The 13,182-nt window shown below is 43.3% G+C and overlaps 1 protein-coding gene across 1 annotated transcript in view; it reads right to left on the reverse strand.

Annotated features, from left to right (window-relative positions):
- Positions 1 to 13,182, reverse strand: part of CLIC2 (chloride intracellular channel 2) — a 43,432-nt gene that overhangs the window by 12,760 nt on the left and 17,490 nt on the right. The window contains exons 4-5 of the mRNA XM_030209110.1: positions 4,377 to 4,483; positions 646 to 827 (exon numbers count right to left, since the gene is read on the reverse strand). Coding sequence (XP_030064970.1) covers positions 646 to 827; positions 4,377 to 4,483 — 289 coding nt within the window. The remainder of the gene's footprint in view (positions 1 to 645; positions 828 to 4,376; positions 4,484 to 13,182) is intronic.

Here is a 13,182-nt window from a genome sequence, read left to right on the forward strand (position 1 = left end):
ATGCACTGGGGGTGGGTGGGTGGGTGTTGTGCTGCACCTGGAGGGGGGCATCGGCGATCCGCCCTGGGTGGCAGCCGACCTAGGATCGTCACTGGCCATATATAGAATCTAGCTCTTGATGTACTAAAGCAGGGATGCTCTAGTATCCTATAATAACTTAGGCATACTTAAATACTGTAATACAACTGGTGCCATTAGATGCACCTGCATTAACTGCACATGACAGCCCCTAATTACCATGTGCTAACTACAATACGCTGTCCACACACAGTTTCTTCCCATACCCTGTCTACTCCTTGCTCTATCCTATGCTAACCAGTTGGTAGACATTAATGCATGTTAAGAAGTGCACTTAGAGACCCTTTATCTTTTCTTTATTTAGATTTTGCTCACACCTTTTTCAGTAGTAGCTCAAGGTGAGCACATTCAGGTATACTGGGTATTTCTCTGTCCTTGGAGGCAATAGAGGGTTAAGTGACTTGGCCAAGATCACAAGAAGCAGCGGTGGGAGTTAAACTGGGCACCTCTGGGTGTCAAGACCAGTGCTCTAACCACTAGGCCACTCCTCCATTCTTACGTATAAGTCATACTGTCCTTTGAGTTTCTCCTGCACTCTGGTATACCTGATGTGAGGTATAGACTTACCTTAATTATATGTAGCTTGGGTAGCAGGTTGCAGTCTGCTAAGGTGAGCCGATTTCCATCTAGATATTTTCTGTTGGAAACCAGGAGTTCCTCTGTGCTGTTCTGATCAATTTCATCAGGAAGTGGAGTATTCAGGTAATTGTCTAGACGCATAAACTCCTTTAGCAAAGCCTTTTCAAAATCTAAATCAATGGAGAGAGATGCTGGTTTGCGTTTTTTTCATCATGCATAATCACCCATATTCAGATAGCTTTGATAATATCCTACTCAAGTCAGCATTCCTTCAGTTTCATTTATGAGAAAGGTGACAAGAAAAGTTTGTAAATAATGTTTAAGTATACATGCAAAGTCTAAAGAGAATCCATGTACATGGAGAACTCAATAGATCCCACAAAACGTAAGTATACATGCAGGCTTATTTTCAAAAGAGAAGGACGCCCATCTTTCGACACAAATCGGGAGATGGGCGTCCTTCTCTCAAGGTTGGCCAAATCTGCATAATCGAAAGCCGATTTTGGGCGCCCTCAACTGCTTTCCATCGCGGGGACGACCAAAGTTCATGGGGGCGTGTCAGCAGCGTAGCGAAGGCCGGACGGGGCGTGCTTAACACATGGGTGTCCTCGGCCGATAATGGAAAAAAGAAGGGCGTCCATGACGAGCACTTGGCCAACTTTATTGGTCCATTTTTTCTTACGACCAAGCCTCAAAAAAGTGTCCAAACTGACCCTAAAAAAACTTTTAAATATTTTTTGCCAGCCTCTATGCCAGCCTGAAATGTCATACCTAGCTCCATGACAGCGGTATGCAGGTCCCTGGAGCAGTTTTAGTGGGTGCAGTGCACTTCAGGCAGACGGACCTAGGCCCACCCCCCCCTACCTGTTACACTTGTGGTGGTAAATGTGAGCCCTTCAAAACCCACCAGAAACCCACTGTACCCACATATAGGTGCCCCCTTCTCCTCTTAGGGCTATGGTAGTGGTGTACAGTTGTGAGGAGTGAGGTTTTGTTTTTGGGGGGGGTATGTGGGGCTCAGCACACAAGGTAAGGGAGCTATACACCTGGGAGCAATTTGTGAAGTCCACTGCAGTGCCCCCTAGGGTGCCCGGTTGGTGTCCTGGCATGTGAGGGGGACCAGTGCACTACAAATGCTGGCTCCTCCTACTACCAAGTGGCTTGGATTTGGTCGTTTCTGAGATGGGTGTCCTTGGTTTCCATTATCGCCAAAAACCGGAGACGACCATCTCTAAGGACGACTATCTCTAAGGTCGACCTAAATGTTGAGATCTGGGCGTCCCCGGCTATATTATCGAAACAAAAGATGGATGCCCATCTTGTTTCAATAATACAGGTTTCCCCACCCCTTCACGGAGCCGTCGTGCGAGGACGGCCCCAGGAAAACTTGGGCGCCCTGTTCGATTATGCCCCTCATGGTCTGCCAGATTTTATATATGGCACCCAAATTTGTGCCCTGAAATTTGGCACACATCAGGCATATTCCATAACTGCATGTGGAACTTAATTGACAAATGGCAGTTAATTGGCAATAATTGGGCATTATCATTTATTGGTGCTAATTGTCAATAATTTGAATTTACGCTTGCATCTTCCTAGTTGGTATTCTATAAAGATGTACATGTAAATTCTTATATGTGGATCCAAAAGGAGGCATGGCCATGTGAGGGGCATGGGCGGGTCAAGGGCATTCTTAGAATTTGCACAGTTTTATAGAACATGGTAGATCCACAGCACAAGCATTTACACCAGGTTTCAACTGATGCAAATCCTCACACCCAAAACTGAGCGCAGGTCCCGGTGCTAAGTGATGTTCTATAACCGGCGCCAAACTCAGAGCACTGTTTATACAATAGTGCTCATTTTTCTCAATGCACAAAATGGGTGCCATTTACAGACTCCAGTCCAAAAGAAAGAACTTGGTTTAATGACAAATATTTGAGAGAAATGAGCAGACAAAATATGAACTTGAAAAGGGCACGTCGCTATATCTCTTATAAGGAGTAGTGGTCTTTGTTACTAACGTACTTTAGATATGTATGTTGAGAAGTCCTTTCCCTCCTGGGTTTTATTTCTTCTTTTTCTCTCTTTGCCCTCCCTCACGCTTTTTGGCATTTGTATGATGTTATAATGCTTTATAATATGTTATTCTGCTCTTAAATCAATAAAAATACTAAGACTAAAAAAAGAAAAGGACAAATCTATAACTGCGCACATGTAACTACATGTGCCATGTGTGTGTAAGTCAAGTAATTCCATAAAATAGCATGTCAGTGCATTAGCATGTTAACTGCAAGGAGGAGTATAGGTGAGAGGAGCATGGGAGGGGCATGGACATGTTTCAAGATACACATGTACAGTAACTTATAGAATACTACTTGTAACATGCAGATCCTGCCATTGACCTGGTGTAACTAACTTTAGATGCGTCAATGCTGACTTATGCTAGTATCAATTCTATAATGGATATTCTTATAGAATTGCCCCTCTATATTCAAAACCATTTAACTGGCCAGGAATGACATCTGGCTGGTTAAACGGCACTTAACTGGCTGTCCAGTAATATTCACTATCCTCTATTGAATATTCCCGGTTAGTGCCTAGGACACAACTGGCTATAGCCGTCTTTCTCTGAATATTCGATCCCTAGCTGGTGTATCTTTAGCTGGTTTAAAGTTAACACAATTGTGAGCACCGTTTCTAGAATTTGGGGATAATGTGTTTGTACACATTGAGGGCACCTAGGTTAAACGGGCAGGTGCCCTCAACGTGTACAAACACATTATCCCCAAATTCTAGAAACGGTGCTCACAATTGTGTGCACAAATTTGGGCATGCAATTTAATCAAGTAACAAGTCAATTAGCGACAATAATTGGGCACTAGCAATCAATTATTGGTGCTAACTGGCAATAATTTGAGTTTACGTGCACATCTTGTTAGGCGGTATTGTATTAAGATGCGTGTGCAAATTTTTTAGTATGCAACTGAAAAGGAGGGGTGGCCATGGGTGGGTCAGGGGCATTCACTCAAGATGTGTGCAGTATTATAGAGTACAGGAGATCCACGCTTAATTTAGGCATGAGGATTTAAACCAGGTTTTAGTTGGTGTAAATCCTTGCACCCAAAACTGGGCACAGATCCACTATTCTATAAACAGCGACCGATTCAGAGCACTGTTTATAGAATAACACTCAGTGCTCATTTTTTTTAGCACCCAAATTTGTCCTGAATTAGCTTACTAGCTGAGGGTCTTAGTAGCTGAAAGTCATAGTGGTATACCATACCATACTTTGTATTGTTAGTTGAATATTTTTCCTGTACACCGCCTTGAGTGAATTCCTTCAAAAAGGTGGTAAATAAATCCTAATAAATAATAAATAAAATAAAATAGTCATTCTGGCAAATCAAACACCAGTATTGGCTCATTTCTATACTAGTGATCCTAAACTTAATTTGTGCCAAAGAATAGGTTGTGCCAAGCAGATGCTAAACTTGACATAGGGAAAAATCTACTGCTACTATCATGCTCAGTAGCTCTGAAGGACTGAAGGTGCTCATGAATATTATAGATAAATTGTGCTCGTAAATATTCATGCTTGCAATGGTAATCTGTACATCACTTTGATGAAAAGGTTCATTGGTGTTTTGAAAAGTACATAAAAGTTCCTGTAAAAAATAATCATGTACAGCTGGCTAATTTTTAGCCAGATTTCTTACTTATATTTGCCTCTTTTCGGGTATTCTTGATGTATGCAGAAAACCTCGCAAATATGTCACTCCCCACATCAAAGGACTCTTTGTTTTGGGGACTCAGGTGGGGGTACCTTCAATAAAAAAAAACCCCAAAACAATATTTCAGTGCAAGCAAAAGTAATAAGAAACTAAGAAAATACATTCATTCTGTTGATAATGCTAACAGTTTGCTGATGGCTATTAACTAGGAAACAAATAATTACATGGGTCCTGACATTACAAATAATCAAATGGGTCCTCAAATGAAGATGCCAACAACATAGAATTTGCATGTTACATTTGCATATTACATACGCAAATTCTATGTTATTGACATCTTCATTTCAGGACCCATTTTCTATGTAATTTAGAAGTCCTCAAATGTGGAAGAAGTAGTTTTCATAGCACTTGCTATGGTGGGAGAAGATATAAGAAACCAAAATGCCCAATATGTGAGCTCTCCTTTACACTGCTGGTGAGTCCACTAGGCAGAGTAGGCAGCTCCCTGAGGTGGCACAATATAGATGGAAACATCGCATTGGCAGTTGGTCTCCTCTCCTTCCTTCCCTTCACCCAGAGGTGTTCAGACCTTGTATTTAGGGTGGTGATGCAACAGTCAGCAGGAAGTTCAGACAAGGCAGGAGCTGACAGGGCTTGAACATGCATGGATGCTCAAGGGCCCACGCTGGCCACAATCTAGCTATAGCAGCCAACTGCCACGATGCTGCCCTGGAGAAAATGAGTGGAAGAGAGATATGCTAGAGTCCGGGGATGAGGGGTGGGGAGGGTAGAAGAGACAGATGCTGGACGGGGGGGGGGGAGGAGTTGGAAGAGAGATGCTGGAGATTTTGATGGGAGGGAGGTAATGGTGGAAGAGAATGATGCTGGATACACAATGGGAGAGAAGTAGAGAAAGAGAGAGATGCAGGATACTATGGGGGGGTGGGGGGGAGGTAGAAGAGAGAGATGCTGGTGACCAAGGGGGAGGGAAGTAGGGAAAGGGAGACCCTGGATACCATGGGGGAGGGGAGGTCTTTAACTGCAAGTTATTCGGTGGAAGGAGGCAGTGCATGGCTGAAGGTTTGCCTAGGGGAGAAGATACCCTTGTGCCGGTCCTACTCCCTTAGCAAAACCAGAGCCATATTAGGTCATCATTAGCACAGTCTTATGTATTGGTTGTATTTGATGCATTTGATACATGAGATCTAGTACTCCAGATACAAACCATTAATCTCAGGAACATCACTTTTCATGAGTATGTCTCATGCTTCAAACTTCATTATTTATAATACAGACTTAACAAAAAAAAACTTTGGGTGTAGTTATCAAGGTGGGCTACCATTAAAAGATGCATTATTTTACCACCTACTTGTGTTATTTTAGCACAGGTCCCATTTTATGTAGAATTTTAGTTACTAATAACTAGGGTTAACAGTAAAATAATATGTCTTAATGGTAGCCCACATTGATAACTTCCCCCCTTAACTGGTAGCTTCCTCTTGCTGCTTTGTAGGTCCAGTACAATCAACACTGAAGCTGTGTCTTGGCATCAAAAACCTTCATTTGCAGCTAACTAGGGACTTATTTTATATCTCTTCCCAACATATTTGGTCTGCTTATTGCAGTGATGATCCAGCACCAGGGGCCATGCACCAGGGCTCCTTCTAGAATATTGCAATCATGGCCCTGAATTCATCCACTGGATGTGATCTGCAGGCAATAACAAGACTCCCTCCTCTATGACTCCTGAGTATCTTCTGCCCCAGCTGTCCCAGTGAGATGAAGGCATGTCTTGGAGATTGAACTTGGGGCTTTCCATGTACCTGATAGCCCTGTTAACTACAAAAATAGTAACCCCTAGTGGTAGGCCTGCAGCCCCTCACAGGCTACATTTTCTTCATACCCTTATCTCTGAGGCTACCAATCTTCCCCACCTCCAACACTGATAGCTGTCACTCTTCCATTGCAATGCTTATCCACCCTCTACCACAACTCATAGGTCCTCCACACCTTTATCTCCTAGGCTGCTAGTTTTTTCCTCTGACAAGATGCGGGTCCTTCAGCTCCCTTCCATATTTCACTCTCCTTCTTGCAATCATTACTGTATTTCAGCACCTCTTTCCTTTCTCATCCAGATTCCAGCTGTTTCCTTTTACTGCTGTAGCTAAAGTGACAGCTGCCAAGTCATGTTTTCAAAACACCAGAAGTGCTAAAATATGGCTAATGTGTTAAATGCATGACTGTTTTTAGGTGGTTCTCTAAGTACATGTTAGTTGAATGGTAGGCTTAAAATGTCTATGTCCTCTGTCCCCCTTTGTTATTACTGAAATAGAGCAGCCTTGTATAGTATTTTGCTTAAAAACAAACCTTTATTTCTGAGACCTGAGAAATTAAATGTACAGTTTTGGAAGGGTTCCTGCTTTTCTAATATGTACTAGTTAAGATTTGAAAGAACAGCTTTGCTCTCTGCTGAGGAAACATACACCTGTCTTTTGTTCATATCTTGCTAAAGACTTGAAATCCCAGCCCTAAAATTACAGGGAAGGCCAGTAAAGCAACTGTGTCAAATTCTTGCCAAAACCTTCACCCACTGGCTGAATAATCTAACTCAGGGATCCAAATCTTATTCCCAAGTCTTCAGAGCAGGTGTGGTTTTCATAATAACCAAAATATTCTGATTAGCTTGGATTTTAGACCATATGAATGCAAATATGACTCAAATGCTTCCTGTGAATATTCTGGAAACTAGATGTGGTTAAGCATTCCAGGCCCTTAACCCCCTAGATCTATAATTTTAGTACATAAATGTAAGTGCCATTTCCATGCTACAATCAGAGAATATTAACAGTTATGCGGCTAAGTGCTAGTTCAGCACTAAGGGCTAGATTTTATATATGGTCCCTGGAAAATCCACATGAAATACATTTGCGCCTAAGCATATTCTCTAAAATTTCTGCACGGTTTATAGAGTATGCTCATGCCAATCCACGTGACTATATATATTCATGAGGAATTACGCCAAGTAAAACCTGGTGTAAATATCGGCATGTAAGGGGGTCTTTTACTAAAGCTTAGCTTGAGTTATCTGCAGCAGGGCCCATTTTATTCCTATGGGCCCTGCTGCAGATAACGCGAGTTAAGCTTTAGTAAAAGACCCCCTGAGTTAGGCACAAAGCAGCTATATTGTAACTTTTCAAAACGCCTATTCCACGACCATGGCCATGCGCCCTGTTTGACAATGCACATTAGAATTTACGCGCCATGTTATAGAATGTGCTTAGCATGTAAGTTATAATTAGTGCCAATCAGTGCTGATCATCACTTGTTACCATCAAATTAACAGTGTTGACTGGCTTGTTAACCAATTAGGTTATGCACATTGTTATGAAATATGCTTAGATTTCTGCGCAGAAATCTAGGTGCGATATATAGAATCTGGGGGTGAGTGGGATTGTACAATTTTAGCGCTCCACTTGCTTACTAAATGAAAAAAAGGGGGGGCATTCCAAGGGGAAAGGCATGGGTGGGAGAACCATTTACTCCCGTAACACAGGACACTGTAAGTTGCATGCTAAAAGTACCACATTTAACTGCACACATTTATACCTGCTAATGACATGGCATAAGTGGGCATGTCTAAATGTACACTAGTGTTCTATAATGGAATCTGGGTGCCAAAATGCCATTATAGAATTAGCATCTTGGTGCCTAACTTGTGGCTCCCCAGCCCCTTAAGTGTCCAATGTACTAAAGTGATGCTTTTCATCCTTTTATATTTTATTTTGTGGATCACTTTCTAGTATGTTCAATCCTCCAGGCACACTAAGCCTAATTTTTCACAATCTTTGCCCCACTCACATGCATCTCTCTTACTTCCTCACACATTCCACCTCACATGATCCTCTTTCATGTCCTTCTCTTTCAATCCTTCTCACTCCTCTATGCTCTCCATCTACTCCCATCCCTCTCTTAATCCCCCATCCCAGAATCCTCTTTTTATATACTTTTGATGGGCTGATGGTGACTGACAATGGCCTGTTTGATGGTAGCTGGCTTTCCAGTAGTGGCAGAAGGGGAAAGGCAGCATGTTCTGGGTCATAGGGTGCCTGGAAGCAAGCTATGCTGGCATGAGCCTCTTATGTCCCTTCTACGTTTTTCTCTTTTCTCTTCATTCCCCTTTCCTTTCAGTTCTCAGTGAGAGAACAGCTCTTTTTACTTGCATCTGCCACCTCCTCTGTTGCCTTCACTCTGACATTAAAATTTTCAGTAAGAACAAAGAAAACGTGGAGGGGCATAATCGAATGCGAACGCCTATCTCCATGGGCATCTATGTCCAAAAACGGGTACGTGAAGAGGCGGGACAGACCGTATTTTTGAAAAAATGGACATTTTTCAGCTGGGCGTTTGTTTTTTTTTAGCGATAATGGAAACTAAAAACGCCCAGCTCAAAAACGTCCATTTTTTCGAAAATACGGTCTGTCCCGCCTCTTCACGTGGTCGTGGGAGGGGCCACGATTTGTAGTACACTTGCCCCCCTGACATGCCAGAACACCAACTGGGCACCCTAGAGGTCAGTGCGGTGGACTTCAGACAACGCTCCCACATGCATAGCTCCCTTACCACGGGTGCTGAGCACCCAACCCCCTCCCCCAAAACCCACTACCCACAAATGTACAACACTACCATAGCTCTTAGGGGTGAAGGGGGCACCTACATGTGGGTACAGTGGGTTTTGCAGGCCTCCCATTTACCAGCACAAGTGTTACAGGTAGGGGGGGGATGGGACTGGGTCCGCATGGCTGAAGTGCACTGTGGTACCCACTAAAAGTGCTCCAGGGACCTGCATACACGCAGGCCTCTAGGACTGGTTGCTGCTATATAACATTGGCACACCAGTTGACACCTGAAGACTAATCTCTCCGAAAATGTCCTTTATTGGAATAAGCACGCTTACTCACGGTTAACTGCAGATCAGAGGTTGTGCCCCACTGGCAACGGGTCTCCCTGGTACTGAGATGAGCAGTAGGTCAGAGCTGGCAGAATGGTGTACAATGCCCTCTTTCAGCCACATTCAAGGGAAGAACTAAGTTCTGTAACATGGCTAACATGTGAACAGGATCTAAAACTGGCTTACAAAAATGGCCACTACCTCATGGACTACCGGAAACAAAACAGGGCACACTCTGACCCAGTAAGCAGGGGGAAAAGCACCATGGGAGTAGAGCCTACCAACTACCAACATCGTGAGCATTTGCCTCAAGCTAGTGGAATCACGGAGCCCAATACCCTACACCCACCACAATGCATTGCTGATGTGACTCTGCAGTGCGCATAACAGAAAAGGTGTCACACTCACCCGAGAGCCACATCAGAACCATGGAAAGGCTGTCACAGGATAGAACACATTCTGCAATCATAGAGGTGGGTACGGCATTTGAGGCTGACATAGAGGCTGGAAAAAAGGTTTTTCAAATGGGTTTTTTTTTGGAGGGAGGGGGTTAGTGACCACTGGGGGAGTCCGGGGAGGTGATCCCCGATTCCCTCCAGTGGTCATCTTGTCAGTTGGGGCACTTTTTTGGGGCCTGTTCGTGAAAAAAAAAGGGTCCAAAAAAAGTGACCCAAAATCGTGGTAAAAACGCCTTTTTTTCCCGATTATCAGCGAAAGATGCCCATCTCTCCTCTGCCGATAACCACAGCCCAGTTCCGCCTTCACCACGCCTCCAACACGCCCCCATCAACTTTACCCGTTTCCGCGACAGATTGCAGTTGGAAACGCCCAAAATTGGCTTTCGATTATACCGATTTGGGCACCCACGGGAGAAAGACGCCCATCTCCCGACTTGGGTCGCAATATAGGCGTTTTTCTCTTTCGATTATAAGCTGGATAGTAACATAACATAGTAGATGACGGCAGAAAAAGACCTGCACGGTCCATCTAGCCTGCCCAACAAGATCAACTCATATGTGCTACTTTTTGTGTAGTAATGGAGATAACGCAACTCTTGCTCTCTACGATTCCCAAATGTGTCTGTAACGCATGAACCCTATTCTTAATACCACTTTGTATTTGTTCTTTACTGGCTTGGCGAATGCCTATGGTACTATATAAGCCACATTCAGCCTGCAAATAGGTGGGAAAATGTGGGATACAAATGTAACAAATAAATAAATAAATTTCTACCAGAGGGATATCAACTGTATAATCCTGCAAAATTTCAGCCTCAGGAATGGACTAACTACATCAGCAGTAAGAGCCTCCAATATCAGGACAAATCCTTTAATTCAACAGCAAAAATCCAAGTAGTACATCAATCTCCTGTAGAATGGACCACTACTTGGATCTTTGCTGTTGAATTAAAGGATTTGTCCTGATATTAGAGGCTCTTAATGCTTTTTTTTTTGTTTGTGCCTTGTGCTTCGAATTCTCTCTGTGCCTGCTTATTTAAATTTTCAGTTCCAGGTGAATCCTTCCTGCTGCACTATGGGGCCTTGCACATAGTCAGTGGAGGACATGGCATCTGTGCCATGAAATGCCGCTCTTTCCTGCTGGCAGGAGATGGGGGGAGGGGGGAGAGCATTAATATAGGACTAACACTAGCACAGCAGCACACTGGTTGATAAGCATTGCACAAAAGGTTTTTTTTTTTTTTTAAACATTTTGTATCCCTGGCTCTTATCATTTTGGGAACTCAGAGTTAACTGATTATTTCTCTTTCACACCCTCCACTAAAATATGTGCAGTCTAATTACAGAATAATAAAAATTCAAAGTTTCTGTCAGGACTATATATCATCTTTCTTCTAAAACCCATATTTAATTTTTTTTAATTTCTCTTACCCGCACCCTTCAGGAGATAACAAATGTTTTTTCAGGCTTTTATTAGGAAATTCTATATATGGTGCCTAGTGTTATGTGCTATTTCCATGCCAATTTTTCAGTGCGGAAAAGCATCAGAACAGAAGCGAGGTGCCAAAATGGCCCCAAAATGACAGATGCGTGCAGAACTACTTACACGCCCAGTTGCAGAATAGCACATGGGCAGGGTTCCCTTAAAATGCCTGCAGCACTATAGAATTTGGGGGATCCGTGCTCAACTTGCACATCTGGATGTACATCTGTTTTCAGTTGGTGTAAATGCTCACACCCAAAGTTGGGTGCAGATTCTGACACTATGCGCTATTCTATGAAGGGCGCCCATCCCGGGGCACTCTTCACAGAATACCGTTCAGTGTCGATTTTTTTATGCACCAACCAACTTTTGAGCGCCATTTACTGAGCCTTTGGACCCCCCCCCCCCCCCCGGATTCTATTATCACGCCTTAAAGTTCTGTGCGGAAATTGAAGTGTATTTTATAACAATGCACATAACATAGGATACTGTTTACTAAGCTGCGCTAGCATTTTTAGTGCATGCTGAAAATTAGTGCACGCTAATGCTAGAGACACCCATAGGAATATATGGGCATGTCTAGCATTGAGCGCGCACTAAAAATACTAGCGCACCTTAGTAAACAGGGCCCTTAATTATTTAACTAGCTAATCAGTGCTGTTCATCGGATATTAACAAGAAATCATCAGCACTAATTGGCATTAAGATTTCCATGCACAACTCGCTAAACTGTAACGTGGTGTGCGTAAATTCTAAGTTGCATAGTTGAAAAGGGGGCATGGCCAGGGGCATGGTGTGGGCATTTCTAAAATCTATGTGTGTTTTTATAGAATACACCTGCTCTGCACCTAATTTAGGCATCAAGATTTACAAAAACTTAAACATGGTGTAACTGGCTACGACTACATTTGGTCGTGTGCAGGTACTCGGCGTAATTCTATATACAGTGCATGGAAAAGAAAATAAGATGATACCTTTTTTATTGGACATAACTTAATACATTTCTTGATTAGCTTTCAAAGGTTGCCCTTCTTCGTCATTCCAAAGTTTGTTCATTTGCTTTTTCATGCGGCTGTATGCGGTATCTTCCATCTTAAGTAGAGGAGTGTGGTAACCTTCGAAAGTTAATCTAGAAATGTATTAAGTTATGTCCAATAAAAAAGGTATCATCTTATTTTTTTTTCCATGTTTTATTTTTTTTGATTTCTATTGATAACCTTAAGAGTGGACTAACACGGCTACCACACTCCTCTACTTATATACAGTGCAGAAATTTAAGCCTATTCTATAAAATGTAGGCATAGTTTAGAGAATTGCCTAGGCGTATTTTTTTGTGTGCAGAATTTCCAGGCGCCATATATAGAATCTAGCTCTTAATGTCTAATTTTGTGATTATTGCCATCACTTTATTTTTATTTTGTTTGCTTGGGGATGTAATTATATTTATTTTTGCTTGTCTAGTTTTATATTGAAGCTGTTTTTTTTTCACATGCCTATAGACCTGTTAGAGTACCACCTTGGTATTTTCCAAATATGAATGCAACAAATCAGTGGCGTTCCTAGGGGGGGCGGACACCCGGGGCGGAGCCCCGCCCCCCCGGGTGCAGCACCCCCCCGATGCAGTGCGGACCCCCCCCCCCCGGGTGCACGCCACTGGGGTGGGGGGGTGCCGCAGCGCGTGCCTCCTGACTTCTCGAGTTCGCTGGAGTTCCAGGCAGGGCAAAGGGAGCTGCAGCGAACGCGCGAAGTCAGCAAACTCAGAGCAGGCGCGCGCCACGGCACCCCCCAGCGGCATGCACCCGGGGCAGACCGCCCCCACCTCCCCCCCTTGGTACGCCAGTGCAACAAATAGCTATTTCTAAAATCAAGGGAGGGAGCCATAGCGAATGACTCACACCTTTT

This window comes from Microcaecilia unicolor, chromosome 7 (genome assembly GCF_901765095.1).
Source record: "Microcaecilia unicolor chromosome 7, aMicUni1.1, whole genome shotgun sequence".
NCBI classification, from domain to species: domain Eukaryota; kingdom Metazoa; phylum Chordata; class Amphibia; order Gymnophiona; family Siphonopidae; genus Microcaecilia; species Microcaecilia unicolor.